The 20391-nt window shown below is 51.7% G+C and overlaps 2 protein-coding genes across 3 annotated transcripts in view; one reads left to right on the top strand and one right to left on the bottom strand.

Moving 5' to 3' along the window:
- NEK6 (NIMA related kinase 6) overlaps nucleotides 1-11620 on the top strand; it is an 85211-nt gene extending 73591 nt beyond the window's left edge. For both annotated transcript variants that reach the window (XM_061154688.1, XM_061154687.1), the window contains exons 9-10: nucleotides 6569-6682; nucleotides 10097-11620. In XM_061154688.1, coding sequence (XP_061010671.1) covers nucleotides 6569-6682; nucleotides 10097-10207 — 225 coding nt within the window. In that variant the 3' untranslated portion in view covers nucleotides 10208-11620. The remainder of the gene's footprint in view (nucleotides 1-6568; nucleotides 6683-10096) is intronic.
- An 862-nt stretch (nucleotides 11621-12482) lies between these two features.
- The window catches only part of PSMB7 (proteasome 20S subunit beta 7), a 56298-nt gene continuing 48389 nt past the window's right edge, over nucleotides 12483-20391 (bottom strand). Inside the window, exons 7-8 of the mRNA XM_061154686.1 lie at nucleotides 15575-15726; nucleotides 12483-12714 (exon numbers count right to left, since the gene is read on the bottom strand). Coding sequence (XP_061010669.1) covers nucleotides 12603-12714; nucleotides 15575-15726 — 264 coding nt within the window. The 3' untranslated portion in view covers nucleotides 12483-12602. The remainder of the gene's footprint in view (nucleotides 12715-15574; nucleotides 15727-20391) is intronic.

The following is a 20391-nucleotide window of genomic DNA, read 5'->3' as shown; positions in this document are numbered from 1 at the left end:
GACAGACTGGAACCAGACAGAGTGTCCAGTGTCTGCTTGTTGATGGAAGGAGCACAGGCAGGGGGATCTGGTTGCCCGGTTTCCCTGGTAACCAGGGTAATTCTGTTCAGTGTCTTTCCTTTACCCGTAGGCCGGACCCCACACAGGGCCCCTGTCAGTGCGGGCCCACGCCTCTGAAATGCTCCCCACCAAGGGGTGGCCATGATCTTATAGGTTCAGACTGTGGGTCACACTGGAGACCACCACCCTCTCTCCTGAGCTGTGAGATGGAGCCACCAGATGGCCCTTTCCAGATCTGGTGTCCAAACTGGATGGACGGACAGGAATGTTTCTGAGTCTTGTTAGGCTCAGACATGAGACAGCATGAATTTTGCAGCTGCTGGGGGAGGTGGGGTACTCCAGTGTCTCCAAGTTGGCAGCCACACCCTCCTGCTGCTGTGGCCCACCCTCTGCTGGGCAGGTCTCCTGTCTGTAAAATGGCAATAGTAGCATCCTGCGTTGTCACAGGCCAGGTAAATGAAATAACATTTCATTTTATTTCAGGCTTTGAAGGGCTTTGAAGACCCTCCAGGGCTGAGAGACACCAAACATGCTTTGGGTTTAGAGTTGGAACCTTGATTATTTTTCTTCTTTCCTTGGGGTGGATTTGAGCATCCCTGAAATCTGGCTTAGAACTGATAAGCTGAAGTGTCTCCTGGGGCAGTGACGTGTTGGGGTAGTGTCAAGGGGCCACCAGGAGTGTTTTGGAGTTGCAGAGACTTCTTTGTTTCCTCGGGAGTGCTGGCCCTGAGAATTGACCTCGTGGCCCGTGGATATAGACTTCAGGAGTCAGCGGCCCACTGCTGAAGCACCAGGATGGGGGTGGCTATGCCATTGGAGTCTCCTGGCGCTGAGATAGCTGCTCGCTGCATTACAGATTAAGGCTATGAGATCCCAACGCTGATCCCTTTACAAGGTTTAAACTTCACAGCGTCTTTCTTTTTAAGCCAGTGGCCTGCTGTTAATAGCCAACATTTCATTTTAAAGAGCGGCCTTGTGGTTGAAGATGAGGCCAAGTGGAAATGTGGCCCTGGTGGTGTTTGTGCCTGAGTCCCCTTCCCCTGGAGGTGTGCCGTGTGGGTGTCCCACTGAGTCCTCCTGACGGTCTGTGGGTGAGCCAGGCCCTGGCAATCAGAGGTGGGGAGCAGACCGTGTTTCCTGGGCCTCAAAGGGGCATCTGTTGTAGGTGGAATTTTTTTATAAGCACCAAACAGGAGTAGCCCATCGAGGTGGTGCCCCCCAGGAACTGCAGTGTATCAGGGTGTCAGGGCTTCTGGCACCGCCCCAGGGATGAAGAGGGCTGAGCTGGACTGCTCCCCACGTGGGGAGCTGTGGTGGTGATTGGGTGAGAGAGACGCAGGGCCCTGACCTCAGTCTTCGCCCATGAGGGCCCAGGCTCACACCTGGCTCGTGAGGTGTGGACGGCACCTGGCTCGGAAGGCCCTGGGTGGTCAGGGGACAGGTCAAGGAAGCGCTCTCACTGCCCCCCTTGCTGCCTCTGAGCCCCTGAGCCAGTGCACGTGAGCAGCTGGCCACATTTCCCTTTGCACTTTGGCCAGCAGGGAGCCAGAGTCCAATTGTCACGCGTCCCCACGGAGATGTGGCTTTGTCCTCCTGCCCTCATGGATATTCACCTAGTCCAGGTGGTTCTTTACTTCTCTGTGCTGCGTTCGGGATTTCTGTAAACCCCTTCCTGCCTCTGAACCACGCGAGTCTCCAGATGTAAACAAACAGGCACGCAGGTGGCCGGGATATAACGGCCCTACTTCTGTCCTCAGGGCTTCCGAGCTGGTGCCAAGCCGTCTGCACCGGTGCCCGCTCCCTAGAGGCAGACGCTGTCCTCGAGGCCATGCCTTGGGTGCGTGAACACACGTGTAAAGAGGCAGCATCCGTAGCGCCTCCCCAGCCTGGAAGGGCTGGTTTGTTTTAGTATTGATTTGCTGGCACTGTGTGGGGCTGTGTGACTCGCAGCCGGGCATGGGAAGTCAATGAAATCAGACGAGTCCTGCGTGCAAGGGGACAGCTGACCTAAACCCAACAGCCCCTGGTCTCCGACAAAGGGGGACTGGTGTGGTTGGCGTGGTGGCCCCTCTGAGGGCAGAGGGCAGTGGGGGCTCTTCCCCAGACTGCCACCCCCAAGCCCTGTGGGAAAACAGAACTGGATGTTTTCCCAGCAGACGGGGAGGGAGAAGCACCTGAGCCCAGGGCCGTGGCAGTTGGAAGGAACAGCTCCCCTAGACACAGCTGGAGCCCCCAATGCACAGCCTGTGGGGCGCCCCGAGGGCGCCAGCCTGTAGAGCTGCGACAGGCTCTCCCACCCCCATTGTCCCCCCATACACACTCACAGATCACTTCCAAGGCTTCTGAGCGGACCCAGTGGAGCACCCCTGGGCCAGGGTGGCAGGCGGCAGCACAGAGCCAGAGGAAACCTGCGCGCGATGGAGACAGGCTTGCCCTTCCCTCCGAGCCCCAGTGTGGACTGGGAGTATCAGGAGTCCCCGTGACAGATTATTGGTTGGCCTGATACAACATAAAATTATTGTCTTCCCCTTTGGAAGTCAGAAGTCCACAATCTATTTCCCTGGACTCAAGGCAGGAAAAGGAAAAGGCCGCCTGCATTTCTTGGCTTGTGACCTCTTCATCGTATCACTTAAGTCAACGGACCTCTTCTGTACTCCAGTCTCTCTCTGCTCCTTATAAAGATACTGTGTTTACGTGTAGTAGGCCGACCTGGATCACGTAGGACACTCCCCCTATCTGGGATCCTTAATTTCATAACATCTGCCAAATTTATTTTGCCATACAGGCAACACATTTGCCAATTCCAGGGATTAGGATGTGAACATCTTTGGGGACCTTTATTCAGCCCACCACCATCACCTTCCACCTGGGCATCCAGATGTCCACTGAAAACCTCCTGAGGTCACCTTAAGATGCTGATGTCGCCCCATGGCTAGTGAGGAGCCGCCACAAAACAATACACCTGGCCTGCACCCCTCTGGTGGGTGCCAAGTGGGATCTGTCCTGAAGAGGTTAGCATGGGACAAACAGGCCAAACAGCTCAGCAGTTGGGAGCCACACTGCCCTGGACATTGGAGTGGATCCCAAGAATGACACCAGGCCAGTCCCAGCTTTGCTGTAAGGGAGGAAGCGGGCTGAGAGGAGGGGAGAGACCTTCCAGGGTCACACAGCAAGGAAGTGGCCTACATGGGCAGTGGTACCCAGGCATAGATACCCGCCCTTCTGTGAACAGGAGCCAGGGAGGTGGTCCTTGTGGAGCCAGGGCCTCATGCCTTCTCCCCAGCCAGCAGGGGAGGTGGAGAAAGTGGAGAAAGAGATGCAGGGCCTCGGCTCAGAGCCCCTTTCAGGGGGAAGGACTGGCTGTGAGGCGCCCCCAGCAACTGCAGTGGCCCCTGCAGGAGCTCCCAGCAGGGATGCCTGAGCTTGGCCTGTTGGAAGGCCTGGTGCTTTGTTTTCATTACCTGGCACGCCCGTGGAGGCGCTCAGCAGGCTGCCTGGGCTCTGCAGAATTTACTTATTTACATGGGAGCTCAGCTCTGAGCGTGGAGCTGAAGGAATCAGGGTCCTCAGTGGGGGGCCTTCTCACAGCAGCCTCGAGGCTAAGACCAGCAGGAAAGTGGGCCGGAGAGGGAGCAAGGGAAGACCAGGGTGGAGCTGTGCCTTGTGTGGAATCTGCTTTATTCTGGCTTGACCCAGAGAAGGGTTTGGGGAAGCAGGGCTGCAGACTGCTTGGCAGCTAGCCCCTGGGGTCAGCCTTCACTCCCAGACGAGCTTGGGAGAAACTGGTGATGAGATGGATGTCTGAGGCCCTGACAGGGCCGGAGTCAAAGGCAGTTGCTGTCCCCTCTGAGTCAGAGACCACTTCTCCTTCTGACATCTCAAATCACACACCAGTTTCCCTGAGCCCTCCCGGCGGGGGCAAGCGCCCATACTTGCCCATCTCTCTGGCCATGTGTCATCCCAATGATGCCAGGGAGGAAAAGTTCTGCATCTCAGGAGCAGCGCTGAGAGCCGAGGCATTGGCAGTTCTAACGAGGCAACCAGTGTCAGCCCCAGCCAGCCAATCCTCCTCTGCTTCGACCAGTCAGAGGTGGGTGGTCGCTGGTATGAGATCTCGACATCCGGGCTAATCGTTCTAATCCCAGTGTCTCCAGCAACCCCAGAGGTTCCTTCACAGCGCGATGCTCTGATCCGGGTGGAAGGCCCGTGGCCAGCAGCTGGAGGGGGAGCGGCCTGGGGAGGGGGGCAGGGGGACGCCGCTTCCACTAGAATCTGCATGTATGGATGTAGAAGTGTCTGTGAGCCGGGGAGGCTGAGAGGGCTCCTCTGGCAGAGCTCACTGCTGACCCTGTTCAGAAAGTGTTTCTCTAACTGGGGAAGGCGCTGGAAGGGATGGAAAGGTCATCTGCAGGGGACGGCATGTACGGGACTCAGGCCTCACCATTCTGGGGCCCTTCTGTGCAAATCAGATCAGGCTGGCTGGTTGAAAGGATCACCCAGTCCCTCTCCCAGGTCAGACACATGAGAAACCAGAGCCCGTGTTAGTGGGGCCAGCATTTAAACGTCTTTTCTACTTTGGACAGAAACACTTTCCAGGAAAATCTGTCTTAATCCACCTGCCTTGACTTGAAGGGCACCAGATCACTCTGAGTGACCGCCTTAGAGCCTCAGCTGCTCTCTGCCGTGGCAACAGATGTCCCTTTGAAACTGCCCAATTAACCCTTTGCACCTGAGGTTCTCGTTTTAATTACTGGAAATACATCACCCAAGCGATGCCATTTTGCACGCTGGTTGGTGAAGCCAGTTCCCAGTTTCTGCACACCCCTCCTGCTCTGCCAAGTGCACGGCCACTCCCTGCAGCCCTCCCATGGCGGGGGTTTCATAGTCCAGGTGGTCCGCAGCCCTCAGAGGCCCAAGCCCCTGGTCAGGTGGAAGAGAGCAGTAAGGCTCAGCACCCCTCTGAAATCACTCAGCGCAGGCCCTGGGCCCACAGGTGCTGCTCTGGGGAGACTCCTGATCTGGGTCAGAGGAAACCCCAGGTCTCCAGGCCACATCGCCTCTCCAAAGGCCATTTGGAAGCCCAATGACACTGTGTGGGGTCTGAAAACTCCCATGCCCCCTGAAGGAGGCAGGCTGTGCTCTCAGGGTCAGCTGACCTATTCACAGGGCTGAACAGAACACGGGGGCAGGCCAGGAAACTAAAGCTGATGGGCCACCTACCACGTTGTGCCCTGAGACGGGGTTCACTGGGCCACCCCCCGGGGCCTGACGGGGAGCAAGGATTCCTCAGGTGTCCCGGAGGCCCTGGCTGAGGCGCGTGTACAGAGCGGCCCTGGCACCAGCTCCTTGAGGGGAACCAGGGCTGAATGGCCAGGCGGGCACAGGTAGCCGACGGCGCTTGAGTAGCAAGAGGAGTTGGGCCGTCAACTGGAGGCAGGAGTGACAGGTGGCACTTTAATCTCATTACAGCTTCATCAGCAGATGGGGCCAGTGGGGGCCTCACTGGGCCGCCTAACACGGCCACTCCTCGGTTCCTGTGTCCCCTTTGAAGACACCCCCAAGGGTGCTGAGTGGTGGGGTGGGAAGCTCGGCTAGTTCCTTAATGGGGCAAGAACCCGCCAGGGCCTCCACAGCCCCCAGGAGAGGGCCTGCTTCCAGAGTGGAGCCGGAGGATGACAGCTCGGGTCGGGACCCTCCTCCTGGGCTGGCCAAGGCTCACCGCAGCCTTGCAGGGGGAGCTGTGTCCATCTCAGATGAGGAGACCGGGGATCAGGCCCGCAGCAAGTAAGTATGGAGCTGGGTGGGATTCAGGAAGCTTCTGTCTAGAGCGTCTGTGAAGCCCAGGGTCCCAGGCCCCGCCTTCATGGGCAGCCAAACAGCCCTGCGCCCCATCCTGATGATGTCTGGGCGTGCAGCTTCCAGGCGGCAGCAGCCACTGCCCTGAACCCTGGGCTTCCACAGCAGCTCTGTGACGGGCTGGAGCATGGCCAGAATGAAAGTCAAAAATGCCTCCCCATCCTCTCCACCTTAGTCCTTAGGTAAGTAGTTTCCTAAATTTATTTCTCAAATACACATCCTCACATGAGTGTCAGAATTGCTCTTTAGAAATATAAGACCACGTGACAAGAGGAACCCACCAGTCCCAAGCACAGCTCCTCCTGAGCAGGGCCGGTCTCCCCATGCCCTGTGTACTTAGGACCAAAATCAGAGCTGTGGGCAGGCAGGCGCCTGCACATGGCTGGCCCTCAGGATGCAGACGCGCCTTCTTTGTTGCCCTTAGTTTTGTCACTGAAACCTTTGTCCCATTTAACTTGCTTATGTAACAAGGATCGTGTTAAAACTGCCTCTTGCTGTTGTACCCCAGCTTCCTCAGGATGTGGGGGAGCCTTGCTGGACGGCCGCTGCAGCGAGGACCCAGAAGCACCACCCTCCACAGGAGCAGCCCCTTCTCCCCTGGACCTCAGGGCTAAAAACTCCTCTCTCACCTCTCTCACCCCTCTCCTTGCAGATGGCAGCTCTTCAGAGCCCCTTCTATGGAGACAAAATGAATCTCTTCTCCCTCTGCCAGAAGATCGAGCAGTGTGACTACCCGCCTCTCCCCGGGGAACATTACTCTGAGAAGGTGGGTCTGCTGCCGCCAGGGTTAGGCCTGGTGAGCTCCAGCGAGGCTCCAGGAGGGGCTGAGCCTGGGTTCACTTAACAGGGTGCAGAAGGAAGTGACTTCTCCACTTGCTGGAGTGAGCGACTCAGGGTAGGGGGCAGATTAAGAGGCAGGTCTCAGGGACCTGGTGTGGCCCCCAACAGCAGGGCTGCAGCCCACCCACTGGATAGGAACTGGCGGGAGCTGCCCCGTCGGCCCCCTTCTGACCCTTTGGCTCCCAGCCCGGGGCTAGAGTGAGGCTCTCTGCTCTGGGACCCTGAGATGGGCGCAGACACAAGGGGTGGCAGGGCCTCACTGGCCCCACGCTACCATTGGCCGCCACTTCGCTCCCGTGACGGGAAACCACAGCAAGTAGTCTCCTTGCTGTCACAGGCCTGCGTCAAGACCCTCTGGTGGTCTTATTTTCAACATTCTACACTGAGGGCAGGGGCTCTGGATACAGACTCTTGACAAGTCTGGCAGTCAGGCTGTGATGGATAAAGCTGTGAGAGAGCATCTTCTGCCTCAGGTCCCTCTTCTTAAAAGCAGGGCTGATGTTTTGCCTTCATGGATAAAAGGTGAGGAGGAGAGGACAGATTTCCAGCCCAGAGTGCTAAAGAGTGTAACATGCTCACCTCACTATTCTTGGGCGAGTCACTGAACTAAGTCTGTTTCCTCATCTGTAAAATAGGGGTAATCCTGGAATCTCCCTCAGAGGATTGAGGTAATGCAGGGGGATGTGTTCAGTCCAGCACCAGGCTGATGTTTACCACCATCATCAGCCAGAGTAGCCAGCAAAGCCTGGCTCAAAGGAAACGCTCCACGGGTTGTGTTCAGGGTCAGCACTAGGGAGTGTGACAGGGAGTCTGATCTCCCTGGGCCCAGCCTGCAGGCCATCGCCTCACAATAACAACAGCTCACATTTATGACTGTTGAATCCCCCTGCCCCTAATGCCATTTTACCAGGAAGGTTAAATGACTCAGAGGGGTTAAGGAACTTGCTTGTGATGAATGCAGGGTTTGACCCAGATGACCCTGCACCTAGCTGCCATGCCATCGTGTTTCCTGAGGGTGTAGCCCTCTTCCATAGCCAGTCCTCCAGCCAAGGCGAGGCAGCATCCGGGCTGCTCACTTCACCATTGTGAAGGTTCTGGAAGGAGCAGTCCTTGCCCACCAGGCTATAGCGACCAGATGTCCCAGTGTGTGCTAACCCTGCATCCAGGCCGGCTGACCAGAAGGGGCCTCGGCCACCCTTCTTCAGCAGCCTTTGTTCCCATGCCTGCTGGCTCTGTGGACTTCCGGCGGCAGAGTGAGGGCAGGAGTGCACATCCCTAGAGCTGCTCACTGCACTCTCTCTTGTGGCTGTTGCTTCACTGGCTTGCAGAGTTCTCCTGTGTACCTTTGGAGGAAGTACTTACAGTCTGGGGTGGAAGTTGGTAGGAAAGGAGAAACTAGTTGAGTTGTTGGCCAACTTAATAGTTGCATTGGTTTTTCTTCCCCTTGTTTTGTTTGGATTTTTAAATTTATTTATCCGTAGGTATTTTAGCTGTGCTGGGTCTTGGTTACTGCGAGGGCATTTCTCTACTTGTGGTGAGCGGGGGCTTCTCCTTGCAGTGGCTTCTCTTGTTGCAGAGTGGGGGCTTCTCCTAGCGGTGGCTTCTCTTGTTGCAGAGCGGGGGCTTCTCATTGCGGTGGCTTCTCTTGTTGCAGAGCGGGGGCTTCCCCTTGCAGTGGCTTCTCTTGTTGCAGAGCGTGGGCTTCTCATTGCCGTGGCTTCTCTTGTTGCAGAGCGGGGGCTTCTCCTAGCGGTGGCTTCTCTTGTTGCAGAGCGGGGACTTCTCCTTGCAGTGGCTTCTCTTGTTGCAGAGCGTGGGCTCTAGGGCACGCAGGACATGTAGGCTCAGCAGTTGCGGCTCTCGAGCACAGGATCAGTACTTGTGGTGCAGGGGCTTAATTGCTCTGCAGTATGTGGGATCTTCCTAGATCAGGGATCAAACCCGTGTCTCCCTGTGTTGCCAGGCGGATTCTTTCCCCCTGAGCCACCAGGAAAGCCCTGAATTTGGAGTTTTGTTGGACATTGTTGAGAAGGTTGGAGTCATACCACCTGGAGCAAGTGACAACTTTTCTGGGCCTCAGTTTGTCGATGGGAACTGTCAACTCTGCCTCATGGTTATGAAGCTGGAATGAAGGAATTCTCATAAAGCCTTTGGCCCTCTTCCCTCCCAAGTCAGTCCTTCCACCATCCAGAGTGCCTCCACCCGAGAGCACCTGGCTTTCACCAGCTGTGTGCAGCTCCTGGAAGTGTTAATTCTCAGCACTGGAGCTCTTCTGCACACCTCATTTTTGAAGTTATATCTCCTTTTAGGAATAAGACACTGTTTCTCTTTTGAAATTTTCAGGCAGGCACTTCTTGCCAACTGTGTGGTCTACTCACAGACTACCTTAATGTGGTTTTCTTGGGCACTTTCACACATCAGGGCCCAGCCACAGCCCCCAAACACTGTAAGGTTATGGAGTTTGGTCTTGCAGACTCGGCTGCATCTGGCCAGGAGCTTCCCAGTGTTTATAAAGCAGTGAAATCCCCAGCAAGGCAGCACACAGGCTGGAGCCTCTCCCACGGGAGGAACCCCAGATCCCTCAGCCTGGAACAGCTCAGGAGTGAAGCAGGAAGTTGCAGCACCACCACATGACCCCTCTGCCCACCACCAGATCCGCTGGGCCTGGCCCGGAGTCCGTGTGAGCCCCCTTAGTCAGGATCTCCCTTCTCCCTGCTGCGTCTGGCCAGCCCTTCCAGCAGCAGGTATTTAAATGAAAAAGAAAAAACTGCAGTGAGCCCAGTGATGCAAGTTAAGATGTAGGCTTTCTAAGGTCATTACTTTAATTACCATTAAAATAATTGGCACTCTGGCTATCAGAAGAATGGAGGTGATCAGAGGCTCAAGGTACCCCTCCCCCACCCGGAGGCAGGAGCAGCCTTCAGTGTCTGTATAATTAAAAGCTCCGTCTTTCATGAGCACAATAAAGAGGCCAGGGGGTGGGCAGACTGCAGCTCTGCTGCATGTTAATGCATTTATTATGATCAATAAGCCCTTGCCTTGAGTTTTGTCCTCTGCTTTGGGCATCTGCATGACTGACAGCAGACACACACACACACAGTACACAGATTTACCCAGGAGTGGAGACAGCGTAAGTTCAAAATTCTTTGGAGGCAGCACTCTCAGGGTCTCCAAGACCTGGTCCTTGGGACCGGACAGGCCAAACACTGGCCCTGCTCGCCCACCACTCACCCGTCTTGAGTGTCTTTGCTCATCATGTAGGTACCGAGAGGGTTAATGAGTTAATGCAGAACCTCAACAAGGCTGCTTAGGAGTAATACGCATCATCTGTCTTTTGCAGTTACGAGAACTGGTCAGCATGTGTATCCACCCTGACCCCAACCAGAGACCCGACATCAGCTATGTGCACCAGATTGCCAAACAGATGCACGTGTGGACTTCGAGCACCTGAGCGTGGATGCAGCGTGCCTTCTCAGAAGCCACACCTTAACCTGCCTTACCTGAGTCTTCTCCAAAGTGGCCACCTGGTAGCTGGGACCAACTAAGACTAGAGAGTTCAGCAGGTTCCCCAAAGAGGGGCCCGGGCTTCATAGCAGATGCTGAATACAGGGCTGCTGGGGGGAGGGGCACTGGTCATGTGTTACTGGTGGTCACATTCGAAACTCCTTTCTTTAAACTGTTGTGAACACTCTCAGCTGGGTCGCAAGGGGTGGATGATTCAGTGAGCCACTGACATACCCCTTATATCTGGACTGTAATGTGAATCTTTCGGATAATTCCTTCAGTGACCTGTTAAGGTTTATAGTAACAGGAGAATACAGGAGACTCTCTGATTTGTAGTGAGCCTTTTTAAATGGATAGTGGCAAGTTTAGCTCTTAGAATCTTTTCAAACAATCAAGCTGTGTGCTTAATTTACTCTGTTGTAAGGGAAGAAAGTGGAAATACTTTTCTTTTTTTAAGTAGAGTGGAGATTTTCCTAATATTTTTCTCTATGTTTATAACTTGATAAATGACGATGAGGTGAACCCAGCATCTGACATCGAGGCAAACAGTATTTGAAAGCCATGAGTGTTCTCTGTGCAGTCGGCTCAGGCCTCTTCTGAACACCTGCCAGCACCAGGCCCTTGTCACCGGCTTGAAAGCTGGCAGTTCACTGAATGACCAGTGTCAAGTGTTTTCATCCCTGAGAAGGAGGCATAGGAAATAAAAACATACAGGCTTTGCGCTGGTTCTGCACCTTCCTGGCATGACCCTGGGCAAGCTTCTTAACCTGAGACTGTTGCCTCATCTATCAGATGGACTTAAGAACATCTATCTTCAGGGTTGCTGACAGAATTTGAGATAAAATATGTAAGTTATCTAGCTCATGGCAGATGATCCAAAAATGGTAGCTACTCACCCCTTCACAAAGCTGAAATCCACAGACCATGCAAGAGTTAACGTACAACTATATTATTTGTAGAAAACCAGAAGTGTGTTCACTTATTTCTTGCTCCCAAATAGGATTAACTGTGAAGATTAATTTATAAATGTGAACTTAAGGAAAACTGAAGCTCTGAAGGAAGTGGTTTGAATTTTGTTTTTACACTCAAGTTAATCCTCAAATGGTCTACATTGTCTCCCACTGACTTGGTGACAGTTCAGCCCTCAGACAGAGAGCACATACGTCCGCTCCACTGGTGTCCTGGTCAGGCCTCCCTGGGGACAGAGGATTTGGGTCGGGCCAGTGTGCCGATTTCTCGTGTGAACCCTGTTCTACTGTAATACTGTCGCGTTTGAGAGATTTTCTTCAGATGCAGCCTCTGCTTTGTACTCATCCTCCATGGTTGAAATAAAATGGGTAAGAGGGGTTCCTTCTGTGAATGAGTATGATTCGTGAGTTCTTTTAAAACAGCTTCACACTGCAGCACAATCTCTAAAGCTGCTTTTAAAAACACAATTTCTCAGGCCCCAGACACTGAGTAATCTGGGAATTTTTTTTAAACTCCCCAGATAATTTTGATAAATCGTCAGCCAAGTTGCTATCCTAAATAATTGCATTGTTCTCCCCACCCCAGTCCTGGCAGTTTAACCAGGGCGGCTTGTCCAAGAGTGGGTTCACTCTGGGAGACCATGGCACCGGGCCTCTTTCTCGTGTCCCCCGGATGAGCATGCCCTAGGGGACAGTCAGACTCTTCTGTCTGTCTGGCACTTAGCACTGGAAGTTTTTCTGATTCCAGGCAGACTTTTTGCAAATATTCTCCTTATGGCTCTCAGAATCCCTACTGTGTCTGTCTCCTTTGGCAGTATCAGCTTTGGACACAGATGAACTTCCTTTCTGCATGCCACCAACTTTCGACCCCTTGAGAACAATTCTGCTTAGTATGAGGACCCTTTGGAGGTACACAATTTCAACCATTCAGCAGGTCTGAGTACTGGAGAAACAGTCATTTCCTAATTATTACAGATAGTTAAGTCCCAAGCGTTCTTGGGACGTCTGTGAAACTGGGCAAAGCAGAGCTCACCCAGGGTCACGCACCTAGAGCAAAGCAGCGCTGCCCAGCTCCCCGCTTGTTCTTGGGGCTGAGAACTGACCAGCGGTTCTCTCCTACTTGGCTGCTAGGGTGAAAGGCGGTGCTGCACTCATCCTAAACAGCAAAGAAAGAGAAGAAACCTGGGACTACCCTGAACAAAGGAGAAAGTAAGTTAGCAAAGGGTGGGAAACCACAGCTCCAACTTCAGCCACTTCATTTTGTTTTCATGTTTTATTGGGTTCATTCAGCAAACACCGGCTGAATGTCTTACAGGGGGAGCCTCCATTGTCCCTAGTCGGCCAGAGCAGTAGCCAGCCATCCACCGACACCATTCAGGACGTGTCCATTGTTTGGACTGTTTCTTCCAGCACCTCAATTTCCAGGGTCGTGACTTTTTCAGTGAGGACAGCAGTGGTCCCTTTCTCACACCTGTACCGGCCAAACCTAGTGAGAGAAAGAAAAAAGCAGAGAGTTAGGATCCCCTAGGGGCCTGATGGAGGGCTGGAGAGAGGGACAAGTACTTAGGCGGCAAGCCGGCCTAGACTGGAGTCCTGGCTCTCCTAACCCCCAGTTCTTCAAAGTTGGGGGGATTCGGCCCCTGCAAGGGTCACTTTCCTCAACTCTCAAGTGCTACAAAATGGGGCTACAGGAAGACAGGATGCACGTGGAAAGAGGTAAGATCGAGCACCTGGCACTGAGTGGACACTCGGATTTCCTTCCCAACCTCCCCATCCCCAGGAGACACATTTGTTTCTCTGCCTTCAAGCTTCAACCTCCCTAAAGCATTAATACCCTTTGGTAACCAGCAGGAAGCCAATCCTTTCATTAAGATGCCACTGCCCCGGATGACATAAATGTAACCTTCAGTTCAGTTCAGTTCAGTCACTCAGTCGTGTCCGACTCTTTGCGACCCCATGAATCGCAGCACCCCAGGCTTCCCTGTCCATCACCAACTCTCGGAGTTTACTCAAACTCATGTCCATAGAGTCGGTGATGCCATCCAGCCATCTCATCCTCTGCCATCCCCTTTTCCTGCCACCAATCCCACCCAGCATCAGGGTCTTTTCCAATCAATCAACTCTTCACATGAAGTGGCCAAAGTATTGGAGTTTCAGCTTCAGCGTCAGTCCTTCCAATGAACACCCAGGACTGATCTCCTTTAGGATGGACTGGTTGGATCTCCTTGCAGTCCAAGGGACTCTCAAGAGTCTTCTCCAACACCACAGTTCAAAAGCATCAATTCTTTGGTGCTCAGCTTTCTTTATAGTCCAACTCTCAAATCCACACATGACCACTGGAAAAACCATAGCCTTGACTATACGGACCTTTGTTGGCAATGTAATGTCTCTGCTTTTTAATATGCTATCTAGGTTGGTCATAACTTTCCTTCTAAGGAGTAAGCTTAAACATGGTAAAAATATCTGGAAGCATTAACAGTACAAAAATGACCTGCAGCCAGACTCTGGGCTTCTCACTGTTGACCACACTCGAGACTCAGGAAGGGAGAGTTAACTGTCCCTAAAGGGACACAGTATATCACCACCAAGGCCCACCCAACACCGCTTTTCTTAGGTGAATCTGAAAGGTTTCTCTGAGCATGGCATCCTATAAGATAAAATCTGAATTGCTAACTTCACAGTGGGGCCAGGAAGACAACACTGTCAAAGCAGCACCAGTCCAACTGTTCCTCTTGTCTGTCCGCAGCTGAGACACTTTCTGTCCACCTGTCGTGGACTAAGGAGGCTGTTGGCTGTGCCATGACCATGTGGCTCCTTGAAAAGCCATCCTCTCACGTGGGAGCTTGTGCTCAAAGGGGGCAGGAGACAGAAGAAGGTGACATAACAGAGCTCTGTACAAAACCAGGAGTTTGCGCAGCCAAGAGCAGTGGGGCCTTCAGTTCTGTGAAACCTTCCCACAGTCCCCACCATGCTCTTAAAGGACCCACGCAGCAGCACCTCCTCCAGGTGTGCCCCGCCCCCGGTACTGGTGTGGAGATGCTGCTCCTTCCCCGACCTGGATGGACCCTTGGCGGCTTGTGGCTTTGGAGCCAGAGCCCCATGTGACTCCTGTGTGCTGGACTCCTCTGAAGCACAAAGTCTGTGGGAGGAGTGGAGAGCCTCCTCCCCACCCTGGGTTACAGCACCTGCTTTCAGCAGCACGAAGGGAGCACTTCTACCTGAAGTAACAGTGGGCTGCAAAACGCACTGCAGAGGAGCCAATGCGAACGTGCAAGGCCAAGTCCAACACAGCCCAGGCCTGAAAGGTTGCTTCCCTTCCCACTCGGGGCCCAAGGGATCCCACGGGCTCAGTAGAGATCACCTTGTCCAGCCCCAAAGTGATCCAAGACAGGTGCCCAGAGTCCCCACCCCAAGCCAGAGCTCTTCTCTGCTGTGCTGTCCTACCCGTCTCAAACACCCCGCGGGTCCACGACGCTGAGCACACACTGCACTGAATACCTGCTACTTCTTAATGTTCTTTCCTTTCCTCGTGAATTACCCGACTTGGAGTTGAATACATGTGGTGGGAGTGGAAGCAGCACTGAGGAAGGAGGTGTGCGTGCTCTCCTCTGGCCAAACCTGGGGCTGAGTTTCTAACTGCTCCTGTGTACATTCAGATGAAGGCCGCTGGAGCAGAGGTCAGGAGCCACGTTTTGAGTGGCTCAGCCTCCAGGAAGAGGTTAGGCAGCTGGACAGCCATTCGAGACTGCTGCTGAGCAGCTCACCTGCCACCAGGGCTGGCCACTTTCCAGTTACATAATCAAATCAACGTGCACCTCGCCCGCCTCGCCCGTTCTGAGCTGGGCTGCAGCGCCAGGTCGGCACACACCACAGGCTCAGGAAGCAGCACGGCTCCCTCCACAACAGGAAGAAGCACCAGTTAGCTCCCAAGGCTAACTTCTGGAGGCCTTTTAAGCAATGGCTGATAACCATTTCAGAGTCTTGGACCACTCTGAGAAAAAGCTATGGGTGGCTGCCCTGGAAAATGTACCTTCTCACTGAACTTCATACAGAATTCAGAGGCATCTTTAAGAAACCAGAGGAAGGCCGGCACATGCTGAATTTAAACCTCTCCCCATAATCTGCAGTCTAGAAATCTGTCCACTCAACATCTCCCATCAACATTTTACACATTACATCACTTTCCTATACTTGACAGCAGCTCACAGTCACAAATAGTGATTCAAAGGTCTGTTGAGCAAAGCTGGCCTGGGTACACTGGCTTAACATGGGTATGAATCAAAGAAAGCCCTGTTCAGATGCCATGAATATAACAAGGGTGGCCATAGGGAGAAGGCTTCACTTACCTGGTCCCCTTCTTATTGGGCACTGAGTACGGACGGAGAAAATCCAGCTTGCTCTTGCTGATGACACACAGATCAATGTTACTTCCAGACCCCAGGTCATTGAAGATCCCGGCTGCTATGGCTTCACTCACCAGCTTCTTAGCTTCCTCCTCCTAAGAAAGAAAATAGCAACAATAGTGTTCCCAGATGAATGGAGGACCTGCTCTGATGTCCAGAGTGCTGTCACAACCAGTTAAGAGAAAAGGGGAGGAGAAAAGGCTAGCCTGTGAGGTAGGCATTATTTTTAGTGCCCATTTTATTAATGAAGGAAAGGTCTCAAAAGTACCTCAATGATCTGCCCAAGGTTCTTCAGCTGGTAAGCAAGAAAACCAGGCCTTTCAAACCCTTTATGCACACACGCCCTCTTCAACAAACTTTCACGTCAGACACACCACATAACAGGACTGTGGGGTGACAGCAGTTTTTTCATCTAAAACAGGGGTCGGTAAACTTTTCTAACAAAGGGCCAGGTAGTAAATATTCTGGGTTCGTGGATATAGTCTCCATCATAACTACTCAGTCACGGTAGCACAAAACAGCCACAGAATATGTAAACAAGTGGGTGAGGCTGTGCGCCAATACACCTTCATCAAACAAAAACGGGTGCTGGGCCACATCTGGCCCATGAGCTGTAGTTTGCAGACCCTTGATCAAAAATGGTTGGAATCTGCTTCCTGGTAACGTAATAGAGAGTCAACACCATGGTGAAAAAATGAACACTAAAACACAGTTCTGGGGAAATGCTAGCAAAGCCACGGCCGAGACCTCCTGCACTAGAGAACCTTTCCCCTCCCACTAATAAGTCTTCATGTTCACTGAAGTGATTCTTTTCTGGGAGTCACTCTCTTGCTTTTCCTTTAAGAGCAAGTCTTAAGTCTCCAATAATTACTAGTAAAAAAAAACAACATAGATTAATTTATTTCTTATTCAAGAAGCACCAGATTCAAGTAACTACAACACAGAACATTAAGGCTAACAGCTAACTGAGAAGGAGCTGTGGGAACACTGGCTGGGTCAGCAAAACTTCGAGGAGGGCCTGCACACCAGGCTCTCAGAAAACAGAAGGCAGGTGCCACAGGCAGCAGGGCAGGACCTGGGGAACACCAAGTTCAATCTCTTTACACAAGGACAAAAAAAATGCACCAATCTTGCAAAGAAGAGACTTTAACTTGAGCTTCAGCCCCCTTCCCCATACATGAGGGCATGGAGTCCATAAACTGGCAAGCTGAAAAAAAGAGCTCATCCAAGCAACATTCTTGGAGAAACTTGGATGCCTGGCCCAAATTCCAGCCTGAGATCAAAGAGAGCAAGTTCACTGTCTTCAAGTCCTGAGAAGAGGGCTCCTGCTCCTCAACCTGCCCAAAGCCAGTAAGTAGGATTCCAGTGACATGAGCGCCCTCTACAGACTCAGAGAAGGCCCTGCTGGAAGTGGGATCCTCAGCAACCCAGTAGCAGGGGCTGGGGTATTCTGATCTTTATCCCACCAGGTTTTCCCACTCCCTGAGTGGCACCTATGTGGGCTCAGTAAAATGAGTTATTCTCTTGTGCGTATTCAGCCCCACAGAATTCATTCAAACAGGATCCTCTCATCAGAAGTTCTCTCCTGGGATTCCCAAGTCTATGGAGGTCAAAAGCCTTACCAGAAAATCAGTGAAGGTGGGAGCAAAGAAAGCATTTTAGAGGGGGAGGTGGCTGCTGCTACCATAGAAACAGCAAAAACCAACCACTAACTTAACAAATGCAAAACCATTCCAACTTGTTTGGGGGGTGGGGGGTGCCTGGCGGGGTTGGGGGCGTGGTGTCTGTATATCAAAGCACCTTGCTTATACCTCTGCTCCTGACCTACCACCTCTTCTCCTCTCCTCTGCTGCTTCATTTCACTGCTGTTCTCATCACTGATGCTGGTGCCCTGAGCCTCAACAGGGCTTTCTTTGATTCATACCCATGTTAAGCCAGTGTACCCAGGCCAGCTTTGCTCAACAGACCTTTGAATCACTATTTGTGACTGTGAGCTGCTGTCAAGTATAGGAAAGTGATGTAATGTGTAAAATGTTGATGGGAGATGTTGAGTGGACAGATTTCTAGACTGCAGATTATGGGGAGAGGTTTGAATTCTGCACTCAGGTCTTCAGATTTCAATTTCCCAAATTATTTAATACTTGAGGATGGGGATGGAGAAGACTTACAGAACCTGAAATATACACAATATGAGGCATGTACATCTAACATCAATCCATTACAATCCGCTGATGCCAAGGTGCCAACAGTGCTGAGATTACAGGTGAGACTTCCTCTAGTTTACAAATATTCTTTAATGTGAGTAGATCAACTTACAAAACTTAAAAATGTGCAAAATACATTACATACAACCTGAGTTACTCATAAAATTAGTTACTCATAAAATGCTTTTAAAAATTGGGGAAATAAACTTTTTAAATTCCTCCCACTACCACCCCTTCAAATTCTAGGGAAGACAATTCATTATAAAAGGAAATATCACAAGTCTCTGATTTTGTTTTTTCCTTTCTGTAGTCCTACCCACCTCTCATATACACAGGACTAAAAATGTTAAAGCACCTACTATAGTATGTCAAGTACTGAGGTGGACTTTGATGATCATCGTCGTTTCTACCCCTGCCCTCAACTATCTTCTGAGGTTGGTATTGTCAGAAACTAAGGCAGAGAGAGTCAATGACCTGCCCAAGGTCACACAGATGATTAAAACAGGACCCTGGGCTCCAGGGCCAGAAGGCCACACCACAACACCAGCTCATAGGTAACCTGTCTCAGCTGTGAGCTGGGGGCTCCTGAGCAAGTTGGGAACAGACAGCAGCCCCTTGATTCAGGGGGTCATTCCTCATCAGCAAAGATCTTCAGAAGCTAAGCAAGTATAAGAAAAAGAAGAAAAGTAAAAGTTGTTCAGCTGTGTCCAACTCTTTGCAATCCCATGGACTACACAATCCATGGAATTCTCTAGGCCAGAATACTGGAGTGGGTAGCCTTTCCCTTCTCCATGGGGTCTTCCCAAGCCAGGAATCGAACCAGGGTCTCCTGCATTGCAGGCAGATTCTTTACCAGCTGAGCTACCAAGGAAGCCCAAGAGAAAAATGGTGGTTACCAATTTCTCATTGAGCCAACTCGCAGACCCTCTGATGGTCACTTCCATGGCGGGGAAAGCACTGCCCACACACCACCACCTAAACATTTCTACAAGGTGATATGCAGAGATGAACATTAAGAGCCAAAGTCTTATTTCACATATTCCTCACCTCCACCAAAAACCCTCAAAAGACAAATAGGGTGAAAATTACCAAGGCTCTTTGGTCTGCCCATTACTTACATAGTTAATGCCTTCAACAAATATTTGCAGACACCTACTATGTTCCAGGAACTGTATCTTATGACAAATATGGTCCTTTACCATGGTATCTCCATACGCAGAATTCTAGACACATATGCAAATATGCTACTGGGCATATTCATACTGTGTTTTCTTTATAGTAGAATATCACTATTAAACAAGTCTCGTCTTTAACATGTACTACCAAATATTTAGGAAAAACTATTGAGAAAAACCACAGAATAAAAGCAAGAGGTAGGGAAAACACATTTTTATCTGTCTCTGGGTCACAGTAAGTGCAGAAGCATTGTTTCTTCCCTTAGGATTCATTCTTCATAGGGAAACCACTTCACTTTTCTGGAAGAGGCGAAGGGACCAGAGTTCTAGGCAGCATCCACCTGGGGACAGCTGCTACACACGGGCTGTGACCCCAGCTGGTAAGGCCCCGTGTGAAACGCTCTCCCACTGCTGGGCCAGCAGCCTCCCCTGCCCAGCTGCTTGTGGATTTACGTTGCTAGTCACAAGGGAACTTGGATTCAATGTGTACGCAGAGCAGCCGGACTCATCCAGGCTACCTCCCCGCCTCACCCCAAAAAGAAGGCTCTGCAGGCCAATGGCAGCTTCCTTTTACTTTGAGCTGCTCAGCCAAAAGATCACCATCATGATCCCAGTGCTCAAAAGTTAGTTGAGCAACCCAGGTTCAAGGTCAGATATCGGGCAGGGGTGGAGGCAGACACAATGCATTTCAGTCTCCAGCCTCCTACTTACTTATTGCTGTGCACCCTTGATCAAGTTATTTCACCTCTCTGAGTTCACTCTCCTCCTCTGTAATATAGTGATGATAACTTAAGATTTATCACACAACTACTGAAAGAATCATGGGTCTGGCACATGGTATTGCTTAAAAACTGGTAGCTTATTTAATCCAGCAAGCCAGAGGGCTCCAAGGGGCATAATTTATCTCTAAGGGGTGACTGCCTGTACCAAACCCCAGGCCAGGAGGAGGTCCAAACAAAGCTGCTGACAAACCTTCACATAGTGCAGTGGAGAAGTTCCTATAATAATTAATCCAAGCAGAGAGCACACTCCCTAAAAGTTCAGAGAATATAAAAGGAGCACTTCCTGCTTTATGGCTACAAAGACCAAACTAACTGGGAATATCAGTCCCCCGGGCCACCCCTGCTTCTTAAATGAGATTACAATAAGAGTGATGTACTGTACTACAAGTCAGCTGTGACAAGCAGCACTTTATAGAGCTATCTGTTTGTCTCCATCACTGCATCGCACAATGTGTCCCTGGACTCCAATGTGCAGCTCCATTTACCGCTACATGACAAATGGGCAGCACTTGTAAAAGGCACAAAGAGGTCCGCATCGGCCATGTAATGGTCACCACAGCTGTACCCGAGTGCTTGAGGGGACAAAACAGACCCCCAAG

This window comes from Dama dama, chromosome 11 (genome assembly GCF_033118175.1).
Source record: "Dama dama isolate Ldn47 chromosome 11, ASM3311817v1, whole genome shotgun sequence".
Taxonomy (NCBI): Eukaryota; Metazoa; Chordata; class Mammalia; order Artiodactyla; family Cervidae; genus Dama; species Dama dama.
The sequence above is the reverse complement of the archived record's forward strand: the minus strand, read 5'-3'. Positions and strand labels throughout refer to the sequence as shown.